The 20421-nt window shown below is 32.5% G+C and overlaps 2 protein-coding genes across 3 annotated transcripts in view; both read left to right on the top strand.

Moving 5' to 3' along the window:
• LOC135836067 (uncharacterized) overlaps positions 1-15455 on the top strand; it is an 89674-nt gene extending 74219 nt beyond the window's left edge. The window contains exons 3-8 of the mRNA XM_065350655.1: positions 2849-2934; positions 3491-4769; positions 5561-5883; positions 7094-7294; positions 7406-7537; positions 12627-15455. Coding sequence (XP_065206727.1) covers positions 3567-4769; positions 5561-5883; positions 7094-7294; positions 7406-7537; positions 12627-13425 — 2658 coding nt within the window. The 5' untranslated portion in view covers positions 2849-2934; positions 3491-3566 and the 3' untranslated portion in view covers positions 13426-15455. The remainder of the gene's footprint in view (positions 1-2848; positions 2935-3490; positions 4770-5560; positions 5884-7093; positions 7295-7405; positions 7538-12626) is intronic.
• A 4705-nt stretch (positions 15456-20160) lies between these two features.
• LOC135836075 (synaptotagmin 1-like) overlaps positions 20161-20421 on the top strand; it is a 28229-nt gene continuing 27968 nt past the window's right edge. The window contains exon 1 of one of the 2 annotated variants that reach the window (XM_065350668.1): positions 20161-20405. The gene's annotated coding sequence lies outside the window, so the exon portion shown is untranslated. The remainder of the gene's footprint in view (positions 20406-20421) is intronic. The other variant, XM_065350667.1, reaches the window with a different exon arrangement.

Below are 20421 nucleotides of genomic sequence, written 5' to 3' on the forward strand. Positions count from 1 at the left end.
AATTCACCTGTGAAATAATTTTTGGCCAACTTCGACCCAAATGTCTTCAACAGCTTGAGACGCTTATCAAAACCTCGTCATGTCATTCGCATCTTGCATTTACTAATTTTTTATACCGTTATTGTCGTAATTACTCTGGGAAAACAAACAGAAAAAATATGTAAATTACAATTTCATTTTAACCGTAACATTTCGCATTAAATAACAAAAAAGAGACTGCTGGAAAAAATATTACGTGCGTTTAGTAAGTACTAGTACGAAAGTGGTAATGTTAATCTGATACTTGGTTGGTTTTTTTGCGAATATATTTTAAAATGGGTACAGTGTAAATCACATTTTATAGTCAGATTACAGTTCGCATGCAGAATAAATGGCGGGGTACGAGATCGAAGAAATGCTCATTTGCTTCCATTGCTCTTCTATCTTTTACCCAGCACTATAAACTTTCAATGCGAGCGTACACTTATTTGCTTTGTAAATTTGAATATTTAAATGTGGCCATTTTTTTATATAACTTAGATATATGTATTTGAAAGAACATATTTTATGCATGAGCATATATTTCATTATTGCTTAAATGGTCTTCGAGGAATATTTCAGTGAAATGACACCACACGCTTGTGGTACTTTGGGTTATAAATTATGATCGAATAACATTTCTTTTTTTCTTATTTTTTTGAATAAACGTGATGTACGTTCTACATCTCTTTCTCTCTCTCTCTCACGCTATCTCTCTTACTCTTTTATAAAACCTACGCAGCTTTTTTTGCGGTATATTAAGTCTAGTGAAAAGTTTTGGTACATTTCTTTACACGTTTAAGTGCTTTCTGTTGTTGCTCAAGTTCATAGAATTGTATCAATGGAATTGGAATCTGGAGATTTTGCTTTCTTTTCTTGAAATTTCGCGTCTTTGAAATGAAAATAATTGTCTTAGAAATGTTGCATTGGTCTACTTTATGATTCATTAAAAAAAGCATATTAAACGAATGTCAATGCTGCGCAATCCCGGAGGATTATTCGTAGGAAGGTAGTTACTTTTTTGTATTAATGAAAAATCTTGTGTACAGCCTACCGACGTTTTGTATAAGGTTCGCATTGTGAAAATATTTCGAGTTTTAGTTCTTTTACGATGCGTTGATCCAACTAATAAAAATAATTACTGAACGAACTGCTTTTATAACTAAGTAATAATTCTCGCGAATAAAATGTATTTTAATGAAATGAAAACAACTCGCGGTAATTACGCAGGTATTGTCGATTTCTTGACGCAGAATTTCGGTCAGTTAAATATAAATACTTACCAAGTGAAATTTGAGCGTTGTTTGTCGAATGAGTCAAAGTGAGAAATTGCAATTGAAATTAGTAAAATAATTGTAACGATATAGCGTTCGTTTTGACGTAAGGAATTGAAATAGGTACCTAGTTGAAATGGAATAATAAAAATATTGCAAATTTAATTTATTTTCAATCGTAGTCTACTTGATGTTCTGGGTATCTTGGAAAAATATATCTATATGCAGGTAAGGGCATTAATTTCTCTTTTGAGATACAGAACCACTCTATTTTTAGTAGTACATATACCTACCAAAAAACTGATTGGAATCTATATTGAACAGTTTCGAGAACGAGCAAAAGACTTCATATTCAAGGATTAGGTAGCCTATTTTTTTCAGCTTTAATATTCTTCGTGATAAATTACGAGTACAAGTTTCAAAGCAAAAATATATCTAGATAGGTACCTTACCTATTTCAAAAATACCCCCAAAACATGAAAGGCTTGCTCGAAAACATTCCCTTATATTCGTAAAAGGACAACGTATAGGGCACTTTTAATATAAGTTTTAGGCAAAATAAATACTATAGGCTACATTCATTACGAGGGATATAAGAGAGAATTTCCAGTTCCATCGTTTTACTATCGTAAATATCGCCACCAAGTATCACATAATCGTACTTTCTGATCCGTCGCAGTCGGTAAATATTAAGCTTCCTCGTAATGGATTTCGATGGCGAATTTTTATGGGTTTATGCAAAATTGATTTTTTCTTTCACCTCGTAGAATACTGGCTAAGTCTAGGTTCATTCAAAGAGAACTATGACGTCACATCACCATGATGAACGAATAATTTTTTATTTTAATTCACGTACCTACCAAAGTATTTTATAATGCTTTTATTTCATAAAATGTGTAGCGACGAGTAATCGAAAATTACATTTCGAAAGATGTAGGTACCTATCTAACTTATTACATTATATCGTTGTCTGTGTGTTTGCTCTCATCTCATACTACTTGATGTGAACCTATTGTAAAACAAACAACGAATAAATATAGTTCGCCTGGCATTAAATCAAAACGAAAATGTCAAGTAATCGAAATTGGAAAATGGAGCATTGGTACTCGTTTGAAGGCGCCCGGCTTTCCTTTTTTTCTCTCATTTTCTTTTTTCGTAAATCCCGTACGCGTACGAAATATCAAAATGGAAAAACAACAAAATTTTTATGAAGCCAAAATTCACCATCCAAGTTTCATAAATACTTTCTTCGCGCGTACATTTTCTCAGTTATTGGCATTTTGGAAATAAATAATGCTTGTTATGGAAAATGTTCCTTTCGCTTCAAAATTTCGACAGAATGAGTAAATGGTGTCTGTGTAAGGTTTTCTCTGCTTCCTTCCTTGTTATAATAGGTCTGAAAAAAATAAAAGAAATATCGAGAAATGAACGTATACAATTGGAAATTTGTAATATTTAGATATTATATGTAGTAATACCTACCCAATTCCCATGTGTGTTTTTCTATCAACATTTTGAAACTAATGAAATAATTTTATGTTTTGTTTTATTTGCAGATATGAATGAACAAAAGTTTTGCTATTTCAAATCATGATTTTTAGCTCAAATGCTTGGATCTGTTCGTCATCGTTGTAAGCAATATGTAAGCAAGAATTCATTTTCTATAATTTCCATTTTTTTTTCTATGTAACACACATATTTTTAAGAGCTGCCTACACTTAGATAGAAATCGAATATCATTTGTACAATGATTTCAAATTTTATCATCATACTATTGTTCAATAAGTATTTCGAGTTTTTCGACTAATTTTTTGATCTATTAGATGACTTTTGATGCTACCCGAATGTACAAATATGAATTTCTTGATACCCATTTTGATTAAAAGTCTACAGAACTACAGCATTGATTCATATTGCAGCTATGAAAAAAAAATATCACATGAGAATAAAATTAACACCCCGTTTTGCTTTGATATTAATTGGTAGGTATTTTTTTCTCCCCTCAAATTTAAAATGCTGATGACATACTAATTATTCGAAAGAGATTAAACGCTTATGTATAGCATAATAGTTGGATAATAAAATGAGGTAGTTTATTAATACCGAAGACACCATTAAAATATAATTTACATAATTGGTTATTTTCATGGTGGCGATTGCTATAACGACGACGCTAACTTCTTTGAATGGTTTTGTAGGTGGTTTTACTCCGTTCTGATGTTTATCGATCATGGCTGAGATGAATGAACTAAAACGGATTGTGGCGATTGCGAGATGAAAATTTGGTTACCAAACCATCGCAATTTTAGTGTGAACCGGAATTTTTTATTAATAATTCATCATCTTCGAATAATTTGCATCATGTGTTTGGTTGTGAGCTTCTGCGAAGCCAGTTGTCCGGGTGCTTGCGATTGTAAATGGAAAGATGGGAAGGAGTCGGTTATGTGCGTAAATACAAATCTGACTACCATACCGTTGAACTTGGATGGCGGCATATTGGTGTTTAATTTCGTCGGTAATTCTTTGGTGAGACTGGATGACGACGTTTTCGAACGTGCCGGATTATTGAATTTGCAAAAATTGCATTTGGTACGTTGCAATATCAAAGTAATCGAAAGATACGCGTTTCGGAACCTCAATAATTTAGTCGATTTGGATTTGAGTTATAACGCTTTCAATGTCGTACCGTCTCAGTCATTCGCTCCCATTCCTGGCTTACGTGAGCTGAAGCTAAATGGCAATCCGATCTTGAAAATTGGCAAACAAGCCTTCGTTCACGTTCACGAACTTATTCGATTAGAAGTAGCCGAATGTCGGATCGGGTACATCGACGAGAACGGTTTCCAAGGCTTGGGTCAGACGCTGGAGTGGTTAAAATTGAGCAATAATCGTCTGGTGAACTTGAAACCTCAAACGTTCACAACGCTGCGAGCGTTACACGGTATCGAGCTGAACGATAACCCTTTGAATTGTTCTTGCGATGTGAGACCTCTTCGAGACTGGATGCTGGATCGTAGCTTATCGAGTAGTGCGTCGCCGGTGTGCCGATATCCGGCTCATAATTTTAATAAATCGTGGGAAAAATTGCAAGACGACGATTTCGCGTGTTTGCCATCGGTACACGCGCCGTTCAAGATAATCAACGCTTACGAAGGCGATAACGTAACCTTAGCGTGTAAAGTCGGCGGCACACCTACGCCGAATGTCAAGTGGACGTTGAGAAATCGAGTTCTGTTGAATGGCACGTTCGGCCATCCAGTAAAAAATAAAAGATCATATTTAATTCAATCCGTATCGAATAATTATAGTAATTTAACCATATTGTCTTTGGAAATGCAAGATACCGGAGAGTACGTTTGTATAGCGGAGAATAAAGCTGGTAAAGTGATCACCGATATCGTATTGACTATTGAGAAATCACCCATGGGCACTATTCTTTCGGAAAGAGTCGTCTTGATCGGCATTTTATTAACTGCAGTGAGTATCAAAGTAATTACCTATACTCATAATTTAAATATCCTATGTTTTATTGGATGAAGTAAAAAAAAAAATTCCTCTGTAAATTTTGGCCTTTTTTTGCAAAAGACTAGGTTCATTTTGAATTGAAGCTTCACCTTAATTTACTCTCATATACTCAAGTATCAAAGTGAATAACAAAAATTGCATACAGCATTGAATTGCTTTATCGCTATTCGCTATATTTTACTTTTTTGGAAGGAATATGAGAATGGGGAAAGAGTCAGGAAGAAAATATTTACTGGTAATTTTTTTTTGGTAAATTACTGGTACTTTTTTGATAAATTACTGGCAATTTGTTTTTGATAAATTACTAGTCATTTTTTTTTTGGTAAATTGGTAATATTTTTTGGTAAACTACTGGTAGTTTTTTTGGTGAATTACTGGTATTTTTTTTGGTAAATTACTGGTAATTTTTTGGTAAATTACTGGTAATTTTTTTGGTAAATTACTGGTAATTTTTTTGGTAAATTACTGGTAATTTTTTTGGTAAATTACTGGTAATTTTTTTGGTAAATTACTGGTAATTTTTTTAGGGTAATTACTGGTAATTTTTTTTAGTAAATTACTAGGAATTTTTTGGTAAAGTTGTCTCTTGTAAAAAAAAAAAGTAAAAATTCTAGTGGTGTTCCTCTTTTTTTCCTGCTCCTACCTCCCTCTCCCCCCACAGTCTGTCTGTCCATTTAACTAGCATTTTATTTACGTTATTTATAAGTTTACAAGTAATTGACTTCGATCATTTTATTTTACAGGTGATTATAATTTTTCTTTGTTCTGTGATACTATTCATTCGAGTAATGTACTGCAAACACGACACGCAAGCAGATATCGAAAGTAAACGTCGCATCATATCGGAGAAAATTGAAATGAAAAGGAATTCAGCCAATTTAAAAAGGTCATCTTCTATTCTACCGTATGCCAAAACTGCTGATAACGCTAACAAAATTTTAAACGAGGGAGAAAATCAAAAACAAAATAAATACGATCTAGATTCCGTTAATGAAGTAGATGGACAGAAACCAGCTCGCCCCAAAGATTTCAAAGAGTTGAAAAACAAGCCTAATGCAGAATCCAAGTAAGTCGTATACATAAATACAGAGCTTTTTGGCTCGTTTCGAATAAAATTATGTTTTGGCAATGATACCTAAACCTATTTTCGTACAGTTATGAGCATTGATTTGAAACCCATTCGGCGTGTAATTTTGATTGGAAAGGAGTGTTAGAAAATGTTTGTCAATGGTGTGGAGCGGATAAGGAACGAAATACGTCGTTGATGATTTTTCATTTGAGTCGAAATTATTACCTAAATTATGGAAAATTCCCATTTATTTATTCGCATTTCTGTGTACCTAATTTCTGATATTTGAAATTTCCCTTATTTTTTGCTACATTGATGTCAGGAAATGAGACAAAAACGCAATTTTTTTCTTCTACAACTTTTATGAAAAAGTTTTAAAAGTTTTAAAAAGTAATCCCAGCTTCTCACCCTGCTTCCAAAAAAAATCCTAAAACACTTTAAATTTGACCACTTAATTTTTTTAGAATAAAATAAATTGTTCAGCATTTTGGGGAAATAATTGGGAATTTACTCGAATATCGTCTCATTTTCGAAGCGGTGGAGGGGGAGGGGTTGGTGTTTTGAAATTTCGACCTACACACATTTACTCTGGCCGTACCAGCAATTTCCGTTGATTTTCTGTACTATCGTATCAGAAATTTTCAATGATTCAAAAAACCTGCATCGTATTTACGGCGAACTGGTTATGCAAATTTATTAACATCTAAGAATATCAATTGGAAAGAAGTTTATAGAAGGCGATTGTTTCATCCCCAATGTAAGTTTTTTGAAATATGTGTGGCAATGGAGTGCAAATGGCCTAGATACGACAATCTTCACTCGAATATTGAACTCCTACCCTCCTCTTCCCCACCAACATAAAAAGTTAATGCTCTAGACTTTTTTTTTTTTTTTTTATATTCTTCAATTACAAAGCAATGTATTTGAATGATCAAATTGAGCATTTTAAATCTCGAAATGAGTTTATTAAAATTCCTGGTGACATTTTCTGTCTGTTTATAAGGCTGCGATAAAACTCGAGCCCTTGAAAATTCCAACTTGTAACTAAAAATAGGACATGAAAATTTTTTTTATTTTTATCGTTATCGTTCGCGTATATTTTATATTTTATTTTAAAAATATTATAATTGCGTAGTTTAAAGCAGCGAGTAAAATTTTAACCAACAGGTATTTTAATAAAAACATGAAATAATTTTTCTCCATAAAGGGGCAGTCCAGGCTCGAGCATTTTTGAAAGTCACATCGGTGAAATAGCCTTACAACACCACGTGCTTCATAAAAAAGAATTACCCAGCGGAAAACTTTACACAACTGCTATGGCATTTATGACTGATGATAGTATGGTGAACTACCAAAACGAGCCGGAAAATAGTACAAAAAAGAAAACTCGTTACAATACAATGCCTAGGTAGGTAGTTTTAACGCGCTATATTATTCACTCTCACCGGTTGTCCTACAACCTACCTACAAGTACTCGTATCTCTCTACTATATTGTATTTTTATTTTATTTTCTTGCAGAAATTTCTCATCGTCCAATCACAATCGAAAAAATATGTCAACTTATCCTCGAGTATCGGAAAGTCAATCTCCGTTATTGAGGAGTAAATATTACGGAAGTAGTTCCGAGTCTGTGAATTCAAATAGTGAAAGGTGATTATTAAGCTTATCGATTTCTTTTTCACTGCTTTATATTTCGGAACATACCTACTCGTACGTGGTTGACTCGTTTGTGGAGAGTAACACGGTGTTTCATGAATGCTTGAATTCGAGAAACCGACGTGTTTTTTTGCTGGGTTTTTTTCTTTCGAAGAACTGCATTAAGTGGACTTGTCTACTTTATTTGTAATTTTCCACCACAATGATCAAAAAGTAGGTACATAGGTACCTACTCGTACTTTTTTTTCGTAAAAAAAAACGCATTTAGAAAGATAAATTTTTTCAAAAAAAAAATGAAAGGTTGACGTTTTTATTTTTATGAAAATTAATCCCTTGTGGCAGTTACACGATTTTTAATTAATTTTTAAAAATCGTTAATTTCCCATAAGATTAGGTACACGTATTTTTCGAATTTCATATTTTTTTGTCAGTCGCCATTTTTGCCATTAGATGAAGATTACTTTGATGTCAGGTGCCAATTGGACGAACGTAATAAATGCTGGTGCGCTACGCTTTCCATGCTGGCGTAGATTGTAGCCCATCTCTGCCTCCCTCAGTTGTGATATAAAAAATTAGAAATAATAGGTAGCAAGATCGATTTTTTTGTATGAACGTTCGTTTACCTCTAAAATTCTGAGTTCGTATTGTGTGTAGGTACTTGGGGCCGGATATCTGTTTACACTGGATCGAAACGTATAATTTTCTTTATATTTTCCTGAAGTTATCAAAGAGTACATTTATGGTTTTTTTTTTCAAATATGCATATGGCCGGTATTCAAGTTGTACTTGATTTTTTTTCAACTTGAACTGTCTGCTTACCATAAAATAAAAATAAAAATGGTTGAATAAAGATTTTGACTCCAATTTTCTTACATGAAATTTAAAATTTTGAAGTATCGAAACAATTTAAAGAGATTGCAGCTACTCGTAGGTATTAGAAAGTGTCTCAAAAATTTCTAGATATGTGTATCGAAATCGCATCCAGACAATTTGGAAGGTCAGGAATAGTGTCAGTTAAATTTCACCGTTTTACCGCAAGATCAACCTTCAATAATCTTCGTAGATTTTTGATTCGTCGAAATCACTAAAATCAAAAAATAAAGTTCAGAGCCCAAACTATCAAATGACGATATATTTTTCGACATTTCCAACTTTTTTTGGGAAACATATAATCAAACGACAGAAAAAAAATGCTCGATAGGCAAGCCTCACTACAAAGTGTAGCATATTAACGAAAGATTCAAACGACAACCCCATAACCTCATTTTTGAGTCCTGAGAATGACAAATACATTGCAGCTCGAACGAAAGAGGAAAAAAATTAGACAGAAAGTGACTAACACCCGTCATATGCGAATGAATGATAATTCATGAACAGATCTGGCCGTTCTGGGTCACCGAAGGTCTGATCAGATCTATTCAGGTCTAAGCAGATGATTTGACTACCTATCTATATGATTAGATCAGGTCAAATCTAACCAGGTTAAACTGGCAGCCCGTTCGATGAATTCTTTTGTCGTGAATTGATAATGTTCCCTGTTAAATTCCAGTTTTTTTGTCGTTGAAACATTCGTTTGTCGTGTATTAATTATTTTTCTGTGTATTTTTTGTTTCGTTGTAGTCACAACATATCTCTGTCATGTTACACCACTTTTTATTGTAACTGTAAACGTCATCCATTTTTTTCTCTTCGTACCATGTAATACGTACTTTTCCAGTCTAATTTATTCGGCAGGTCAAAAATGGAGTTGGAATCCAAATTGCAGCTTTCTAGGTATCTCAATTATGGGTCAAATTTTGATTATTTTTATACCTAGGAAATAGACCAAATTTAATTTCCAAAAATTCTTCAAAAAATTAAATTCTACTCGCAATTTTTTGAAAATGGGAGTAAAAAATTCGAAACAATTTTTATAAGCACAAAATCAGAGTCAGATTCCATCCTGTAGAAGTATCTAGTACTTCACTTATGAAACACCCTGTACTTTCCGTTCTCATAGCAAGTAGGATCGTAGCATAGCGTGTATTGAATGGAACATGTGTGTTAAATGAGTTGCGTAGCCAGATTTTTGTGTTTTCGTTTAAATCACAAGGGTGGTAGAGGCAACGTTGATTCTATTTTCAAGTGTTTTGTTTTTATTATTCGTGAAATTTTTACACCATCGTGTCGTAGGTCCTATTACTTATAACTTTGTTCAAACCGTTCTCTTCTCATTACGCCAGTTTGGAAGAAAAAAGTCACATACCTATTTGGATTTTTTAAACTAATATTGAAAGTTCTAAACTTGATTTTTTTTACATAGGTACGTAGGTAGGTAAGGCACTAAGGTAACTAGATACACGGTACATTTGGTATTTATGTATTTTTTACGTGAATGTAGGTAATTTTTTTATTTACCATTTCGATTTAAAAATGAAAGAAAGAGAAACAGAGAAAAAAGTAATATTTTAATGTCATAAACAAAACCCACTTCAGAATACTATGAAAAGTACAATTCAAAAAAGATCATACCCTCGCTTGTATTCGTGGTTTAAAATGAAAACAAAAAAAACCGCCTGCATTTTAAACAATGCGTTTGCGGTACATCGTTGTTTCCCTCTTTTTTTATTATTTTTTTTTAATAGAAAATTTATTCGTCGATTCGTTTTGAGAATTTTAAGAATAGCGCGGCTGGGGTTTTTTAAATTCATAGACTACCCCCGTGTAGCTGGCGAAAATGAGCATTTATACTCGTAAACGATGTACCTACTAGCAGCGTAAAGGAAAATGGCACCGCTTTTAACGCGTTTTTCTTCGTCATAGTTCGCGTTAACGGTTATGACTTTCACAGTTTCCAGCCATCGAATATCACCTCTTAGTTCGCAGTTATTGTACCAACAGTTTATCTTTACAAAACGCTGGTTAAATGACGTTAACGTCAGAAACATTTTCAACATTAATGTATCATCTTTTGTTTATCTTTATCTTTCTCGATTTACGCCGTTTCGCGATGTGTACTTTGTATGATGGTCAGCTTGTTCGCCCTCGTTCGTGGTAACTGGTCATTGGTCTATATATTTATTCGAATTAGATATCGAAGCGTGATTATGGCGTTTGTTGAAATACCATCATCCAAACTTATAAGTAGGTATCACACTTCATAGGACGGCATTTTCTCAAAAACTTAGATACTCGCCAACGAAACAAATGAGCGTTGATGAATAATGTATAAAATCTGCAAACGCACATAGATATAGCTACCTACCATACCTCAAACTGAAGGTAATTGTTTAAAAATTTATAAAAAAGCGCAAACTTTTCCAATTCTTTCGGTTGTTAAAAAATTAATGTACAAGTAAGTTTACAAAGAGAAAAAGAAACTAAAGTAAAACGTCGTATTCGAGGTAATTTAAAATCGAAAATTATATATAGGTAGGTAAGTATACAGTTAATAATGCGCGTTCTTCCAAGTTACTTGCTTAGTTCTTCAACGTCTCATGAGACTTGAGATAAATGTCTTTTTCGAGTTTTTTCTCTTCTTTTTTATCGTAATTTAATCGAATTCTCTCGGCGAATTAATCCTATAGCATTTTAAATGTCAACCAGCCATGAATCAATTCTGTTTTATAATGGTTTGTTTTCGACGCCATGCACCGCCAACCTGTACACTTTTATTTTTCTCAATGTTTACGTGGCCGAGTAAATTAAATTAGCGTTCATGTTGTCGATTCAAAGTTTATTGAACGTTGTGTAAACAACAAAAACTGTTGAACTTTTTTTCTTAGGAGTTAGGGTGAAGAATTATTTGAAAAGTTGACCGTAGAGTAACTATGTGCATTATGTACCTACTTTTATTGCACCGGGCGGAAAAAATGCTTTCGATATAGAATGTAAATCAGACAGTGCCATCGATTTAATTTTAATTTAACAACGGGGATTGAAAAGCAAAATTTCTATCAACCTTGAAATAGGATTTTTGAGGGTTTCTCTAGAAAGTCTTGTCTTCAGGTTCCGTAAGCTACTTTTTTTCAAATCAAACGAATTTTTCATCCCAATGGGCTCAAAAAATTCTGAACATTTGAAATAAGTACGTTTTTTTCGTTTTTTGGCTGATTTAAAAAAATAAAATTTCGGCTAAAAACGGAGAAAAATCAAAATCTTATCAAATTGACCTAGAAATCTGAAATTTGATATGTATCCTATTTTTGATCCACCAAATTGATTGGAAAAGATTTCGAACCGTTTTGAGTAGTTCTGGAGCCTCCAGCAGATTGAAGAAACTTGAAATTTCCACAAAATCTCACCAAATAAAATTGTTGAAAGTCAAAATTCGCACTGCGCCTTAATTTCAACATGCTGAGTTCGACTAGAGGTGATTCCAAGTCATTTTAGAGTCTCCAGCGTTATTACAAAAATTTAAATTTTCTAAAAAATAGAGGAAAAAAACATAAAATTTGTCCTATGCACTGATCTTGTAAAAATGGTGTGTAATCAATCAAGTGGGTCACCAACAAACACCAATCATGAGCATACGTATCAAAGTTGATTTTGACAGGTTTTATGGCGGTTTTTTTTGGAAAATTGGAATTTCCATAAAGTCACCGGAGGCTTCAAAACAACTCGAAACCACCTCCAGTCGACTCAGCGTGTTAAAATTAAGGTGCAAATGGGTGAATTTTGGCCTTTCAATTCCATTTGTGGAAATTTCATTTTTCAAAAAACTGCTGGAAGCTTCAGAAAAGCTCAAAACGGTTCAAAATCAGTTCTAATCAATTTGGTGGGCTGAAAATAAAGTATATCCCAAATTTCAGCTTTCTAGGTCAATTTGGTGAATTTTTGATTTTTTTTCTCACTTTCGGCCTGTACCTATAGCTATTTTAATTTTCAAAAATTTGCTAAAAATCGAGGGAAAAAACACGTATAAACACTCGAATTTTTTTCTGGTGCGATATATGTATGTACCTACTTATTTATGTTCATTCAAAGTTTGTACGTTAGTTGGGGTACTTTCCATGTTGGTGTAATAATTGTGTTCTTTATGTATTTGGTTATCAACTTTACTTATGATTAATTATAATACGTTCTCTTTTTTTATTCTTCGCAGAATATCCAGAAACGATTATCAACAGTCCGGTTTCCAAAAATCAGCCACACCGAGTTCGATACGTCGATCGAAGAATAACAGCAATTGGGCCTATCCTAGTCTTCCAACAACTCCAGATAAGGATAAATACTGGACGTATTCTGCAAACTGCAATTCAACCAAAGAAACGCCATTGCTCAATAATATTTATAAAAAAAGTAAAAATCCTCATGTCAATTACTCCACGTACTCTCAGCCTAAAAGTATAATCGAGCCGGTTCTATCGACCACATACGACTATCACGCCGCTCAACTGGAACGTTTTCTAGACGAATACAAAAAATTGCATTCAGAATTAACGAAAATGAAAGAAAGCTGCGTTAAATTCAGCCGCGAGGAAGACTTGAATAAATGCCTATACAGCTCGAGAAATTTTGACCGAAGGTATCGTTCGAGAACGTCCTTAGATCAGCCTTTCAGCGCGAGCTCATTCGAACGTAGATTCAGTTCGAGGAGCTCTTTACACAGATCATTGACCCCAAAAAGCACCTCCTCGTTTCATCAACCCCTTCAATCGAAAAGTTGCTCTTTCGAGAGATCGGTGAGTTTTGTGCCCACTTTGAAAGATGTCTCGTCCAAAACTACCGCTTCAGATGACGTTATTGTTCCAAAATCTATACTTAAAAAGAAAAACGAATCGTATTATGGATATGATCGTAAATACGACATAGACGTGCCTTATAATTCTAGTACATTACCATTAAAAAAAAGTAGATTTAGGAGGTTCAGTGATTCGTCTGTTGAAGGCTTTTTCGATTAGTTCTCGTTGTGCGAAAAGACTGCTATTGTTTAACTAAAAAAAAAAAATCAATCCTGTAGGCCTAAATTACATATTTCTTCTTCGATCTAAAAAAATTATTCTGTATTTTCAACTTAATCCAAGTTTTCCATTCTTTTTCACAGGCGAACACGTTTTTATTGCGATAAATGCCATTTTGTTATTTCGATTTTTCTACACACGTCCGTCATTGTCATCGTCGTGTTAATTCAAATTTTAAGGTTGACAAACATTTTAAAAGGTATCCAGTGATTTTTAAACGCTGAATCTGAATTTGAAACTATACCTCCGAGCAATCAAATAACTTACGAGCAAAAATTAGTAGTTAAGTATCTATCTACCTACCTACAGCGAAAAAAAATGATGCATTATATTTATTTCAAAAGTCATCTTCGCCTTTCGAATTTCTACCCGAAGATCTATCTATTTTTTTTTTCGAAAATTTTTTGGAACTATGACGATCAAATAATAATCCTCGTATTTGTTGTACGGCTGAAATATAGGTATGTTCATTTTATAACCTATTTTAATCATCAATGTTTGTACCTTTATCGAATGGTCTATAAACATAGGTACCCATCCTATTTGTGAAAGTGTTATTGTATTGAAACTCGAATATCCATATGAATGATGATTAAGGTGTAAAAATTAAAAGGAAAAAAATCTAAAATCATCATCAAGCTTAATTAAAGACTAAATACAGTATCATTATCGTCGAAGCATTTATCTTTTATACCTAAAATCTAAAAAATAATACTACGATTGTATTTATCTACTTAATTTTTCGAAACGAAACATATCTTGTGTTATTGCATAATTTTGTATAAAAATTTTTTATATTTTTCTGTACATTATTTCGATGTTGTAAAAATAATTTCGAGTAGTTTTCCATTTTATTTTTGAGCCTAAATTTTTTTCACTGTTTTACAAATCGTCGCTCGTCTGCACTTTGATTTCGTGTGTGATATCAATTAAAAAATTATTTAGCTCCAGATAACTTACCTAGCAAGTGTTTTTGTGCATTAGTTGATTTTTTCCAAATGCTTAAAAATTGTCTGATTTGTATCGATGAATTATTACCGATCATATCACATTTATTATTTTTTTCAAACTTGATTATTTTTCGTTTCATGTTCTTTTAAAGGTTTGAAAGACTCCTATTTATTTTGACCAAATTTTTTAAATAAAATTTTTTGATATTTTTCCAAAAAATAAATCAAATTGGAAAAATTCTTGAGTGAAATCGCAATACTTATACATATTTTAATTCACCTAAATCATATCTTATAATTTGTACGAATAATATTTCGTTTGATCTTTTTGTGTGTTTTTACCAAAAATCATTTTTCATAATACGATACAGTTGTCTACCTACTACCTACGTATGCATTTCAAATTTCAAAAAAATTAAAAAGTAATGACATATCTTCCAAAAGTGATCCTTCGAAACATATCTTCGTGCTTGGAAAATCTCTTACGTTTTCACTCGAAAGAAAAAATACCTCCTGCATGCTGCATTATACTTACTTACCTACTACATTTCAGAAGATACTCATAAAATGTGATAACGTGGTGATTATTCTACTATAATTCGAATCAATTTAAAATGATCGAGTGCAATCAGATATCATAATATAGGTATACTTTTAACGTTAGTAAGCTTTTGCTCATATGTTTGATTTGACTAATTTTAGAAGTTTTTTTTTTTTTAGTTGATATGTATTTGATCGACTTGTCAAACAATTCGATTTATAATGTTTCAAAGTTGATTAATATTAATTATAAATTTAATTATATTTATAGTAGTTACCATAGTAAAAATACATGTATCGCTGACTTAACGCAATATAATTCTGTTATGTGGTATTATTCATTTCGGAGAACTCCTGATGTGTTATGGTTATGTGATTTTATTAACACGACTCGATTTGCAAAACTGCGAGAGACCACGCGGTGTAATTTGTATAATAAACCTGAGGAGATTTGAGTTAATAAAGGAACATGATATTATAGTTGTTTTTATGTGCTTACATTTTTATTGGATTCCTAATTTTCGGACGGTTGCAATGAGAAATTTTCGCAGGTTTGCTTGACTAAAATGCTTACTATGGAAAAATATTTTCCAATTTAATTTCGTTTTGAAATTTATCGAGTAAAGATAAAATGACCTTTCGAAGTCAAACTATATATAAATGTGGACTCATACAGCATTATATATTCATTGAAATTGAAATTAAATAAGTATACCTACGAGAGTACGAGTATATCTACATGTTGTATCATCCCTTCAAAACTTTACTTATAGAAATAATATAGTTCATTTGCATTCATTTTAGGGAATTATGACGACTCACGTTCAATTAAAAGTAAAAATTAAATTCTCAAATTAAACCACTACCTACCTACCTACTGGAAAAAAACTTGCCAGTATTAAATGGGAATCGCGTGTACCTAATGGAATTTTTACAGAAAATTACAAAGATGGGTTAAAGTAATGGTATAATGATGTAATAGCACTTTAACGCAATTATCATTGAAACAGAATAAAATCAGGTACCTATATTATCAATACATAGCATATTCTACCGATACTTTTTTCAAATGCAAGCTTCGAGGTTGCCCGTTTCGTCAAATGATAGCGCTGCTGAGCTTGAAGTCTGAAAGTGGCGTTTGTTCTTTTATCAAAATGCTTTAACAAGAAAAAATTAATTTAAAAAATATAGTTAGTCTAGGTGTTTGAGAGCTGTCTCCATTTTGTATGAAAATTTAGAATAAAATCAGCAATGAAAATAGAATGTAACTTGGAAATTAAAAATATGGAAATTCCTGAAATTGAAAATAATATCTTACCAGTAAAGAGAGCTGTTGCACCGAAACGTTCGCAAGAAATGTTAAAAAAATTGACGTTGTGAGAGAATTTTGAAAAAAAATCAATATAAAACAAAAATGAATGCAACATGAAAATTGTTGAAAAAAAATTAGTAGGTAGGTAGGTACCTACCTCTATTATTTTTAATAAACTTACGTTTAGATAGGTACTTGAAAAATGATACAAAAAAGTGATTGCTTATTATCGAAAATTCTTATTTGATCTTGCTCAAAAAAAAAACAGCCGAATAAAGAAAATTACTTCCAATGACCTTAGATTCTGAAATAAGCAGGGATGAGCTGCGCAGATCCATTCAAATGAGGATTTTTTTCAAGAATAATTTACCAATAAGTTTTTTTTATTGGGTGTTTCGAGGCAGGTGTCGAATATTGGTAACGTGGATTCCAAAGTACTCAAATGTAAGTTTCATTGCCGACTATAAAACCTGAAAAGGTAATTATGAAGAATTTTATGTTGATTGATCGCTCTTTAAGATTGAATTATTCCTTAAATATACATGATAAATTGAATCTAATAGCACCATGGGGCAGAATTTTGAAAACATCATTAAAAGATCATCGATTTTAGCCTACTTTCAAGATGGGAGGAGCTAATACTGGCCCAAGAAAAAATATATGAACATGATATTTTTTGTAAAGCATTTCAAATTATAAGTTGGATTTCATTTATTTTGTCTAAACTAAAAATAGACGGCGCATGAAATAAGTCATGTGACAAAAGATAAAAAGATAAAATTTTCAAAGCATCCATTTCATGTGTTTTAGTTAACAGTGAGATCTATCAGATAAGTAGGTACGTTTTGAGTTTACAAAAAATAAGAACGAACAAAAAGCGCCCAACTCACTGAAGTATCTTAGTTGAATCGTTAAATCTACAAATATCTATACTCATTAAAAACCATTTTAATTTGATAGGTATTAATGAAAAAACATTTAAAAATATCATAAGAACATACCATCATACTTTTTTATAAGTATGTACTTTGAAATAGCCATACACTCGCATAAAAATCAAATTTATTAATTGTTTTCATTCATCAGCCCTCCCTTGAGCTTTCTAATGATCCTCGAACATTAAAAAATGAAACCCCCAGAAAAATGCTGAAGAGACGACTTGAAACGACCTTTCAAGTTTCAACGGACATACAAGAAAATGCGCAATCGAACAAACGAGCTTAAACGAGCCCATGAAAAATAATTCAGGTTAATTTTGTGAAGGTCAGTGAGAAGTTTATTGGACCGATTCCATGTGGTTTTATATTAGGTATACCAGTACTTTTATAATGTACACTTTTTATTCGTACCTCTACCTAGTACCTATATATACTCGTAAGTATTTTGTCAAAGGGAAAAATCGATGCGAATAATGACGGTGAAAGGATGTAAAAAAAGAATATGAGGTTTTTAATGTCCTAAACCGATATCTTTATTGTTTAATGACTACCTGTAGGTACACTGGTGAGGGTTTTCCCTTCGAAGATGTGTGTTTTTCCCTCGAGCTAGCTATTTTGTTGTCAACTCAGCATCATATGCACGAGACTCAGGGGCGCCGTTAGAATGCTCATCAGCTGGGTGCAAGTTGAGAGATATGAACCTGGATTTTATACTTTTCAGATTTGTTCAAAAACACTTCAGAGAAGCAAAGAAAATGGCTTGCGTGATCCGAAGTGAGGGCAAAAGTATTGGAAATTTGGTAAAAAAAAAAAAGTAACTTTTGAGATATAAAAATCCTTTCAACATAAGAATTGCTAACATTTTATCCCATGAATGAATTAAAAAAAATCAAAAAACCTAGATGGTGCAAGTGCACCCAGTTGATGTAAATTCAATGCATACAAAAATCATTAAATTTGATGTACATAATTTGATGATGTGAAATTCAATTCCTTCACTTTTTTTTGAAAAATAGAAATTTTAACCAAATTTCTTCGATTGATTTTATTTAGAAAACAATATCACAAAATTTTGTTTTTAAACAATGGGAACGAAAAATTTACCTACCTATCTATTTTCAGTGATTAAAGTGGTAGTGTGAGTTCTGAAGGGAAAGGGGTTAACTTGAAAAAAAAAATCACGTGAAAAACAGAAATTATTTTCTCGTATTAGGCCTAAGCGAAAATTTGGTTGATTGAGAAATGAAGAGAAAGCCACAACCCTAACAGGAATCTTATAGAGCAGATGAAGGGTCTATTCATAGTTTTAGGAAAGACTGGACTTTTATGAATTTATGACTTGTTATTTTGTCGAGATACCTACCTACCAACGAGAAAAAAAAACATTTTGAAAGACCAAAATTTTTCCAGAAACCGTCATTTTTATCTCACATGAAGAGTGAAGAGTCGCTTTCTAATAAGAAAGATAAGAAAGCATCCCTCCCATAATCCAAATTATGAGAAAAAATTTAGTTTTTCCGTTCATTTATCGCTTTTATCAGCTGAATTAAAATAACTGTTGTTGTTCGAAGTTATCTCCGTATCTGAAATTAGAACGATTGATATAACATAAATGTGTTATCAAAGAAACATTTCCTCTATTATTTTTTTATTGACTTGTTTTGTGACAATTCTTAACAATAACATATTATTTTCAAGCACACAAATTCTTATTGAAGGTTGAACGTCATTTTGGGAATTTAAAAATTTCATTCAAGAAGAGTACATCGTCTAACAAATTGGCATGAATAAGTTTTGACAAGTTCCATTCGAATTTTTCAATTACACTAGGGATGATATCATCTTTCCTAAGTATCAACCAATTCGACAAATAAAAGTTGGAATTTCGATCAGAAGCTTTGAAAAGTATTCGAGGAAAATTTGAGAGAAAACTCGATGTTCCAAATTTCCTATTTGATGTAAGAATCAAAAAAACACTCCACTTTGATATCGTAAGGAGGTAACTGTGAAATAAAACATTACATAAATTTTCCCTTTCAATTTGCAACTCATCGAAATACGAAGTGCCTACCTTTGAAGTACCTACGTTGGTATTTTACATAGAAACAAAAAAAAGAGAGAATCGAAGAAAAGAAAGGCAAATATAAACGTAAGAGAAATGTAAATAATTTTTTTATTTGAAATGATGAATTTGATATCAACAAAGATACAATAGCTATCTATTCTTTTGGTATTTTAATGTCTTCCCGTGTTATAAGTAGGTATCTACTTGATAGGTTGGTAGAAGTAGGCACCCAACTATTAATACTGCAGTATTTTCATTTCAAATACAGATGAAAAAATACAAACCGAAGATAATATTAGATACAAATCATCGCAAAAATTAAATTCCTTCCATATTTTAATAACTTTATTTTCCATAAACACGAACAAATTCTGGGAAATCAAGGTAAAAGAATGTAAATTCCACGCTCTCTCGTCGAGACGTATTTAATTAAGCAATTTCCTCTTATAGCAAACAAAAAATAATATTCGAAAAATTTTCCATCTTATAACATGCGTATATAAAATGAAACGAAAAGTGCTCCGGAGCAATTTTGAGCACTCGAAAAGTAATTAAGGCACGAGTCGGGTATGGTTTTCGATAATGCGCGTTTTTCTTCGTTTATTAATTTTGTTTACGCGCCATATACTGTATAACGTGACGTAATCTTATCAAATGTAGTAAAGGAAAAAAAACAAAAACAAAAAGACGAAAAGGCTACACGACACGATGTACATAAGCCGACGGGTTATTTTTTCGAATTACTATTTTAGTGGCCCCTGGAATACTGTTAGTGAAAAAGTGAGGGGGCCAATACGTTTTTCGAACGCATGCTCCCCAGTATTATCTCATTCAAGCTGGTATTTATTGATCCACAGTGTACGGTTTGACATTTTTACCCTAGATAGGCTGGTTGAGTATCAAGTGCTGTATTCACGCAGAAACGGACGCCATTATTTTGTTCTTCCTTGTGCTGCGGTTACGTGGGCGTTTTATTTTTTTACTCGCAGAAATACGATTAATTCGCGAATACTGTAACGATGGCTATATTCGAATTTCGAAGGCTTTCGTATGACTGAATAATTAGCGGGTGTTTTTTTCTCTGGTTGGATTTCACAAGTAACAGGAACGCGACGGTAAGAGAATTGATGT

This window comes from Planococcus citri, chromosome 2, assembly GCF_950023065.1.
Source record: "Planococcus citri chromosome 2, ihPlaCitr1.1, whole genome shotgun sequence".
NCBI classification, from domain to species: Eukaryota; Metazoa; Arthropoda; class Insecta; order Hemiptera; family Pseudococcidae; genus Planococcus; species Planococcus citri.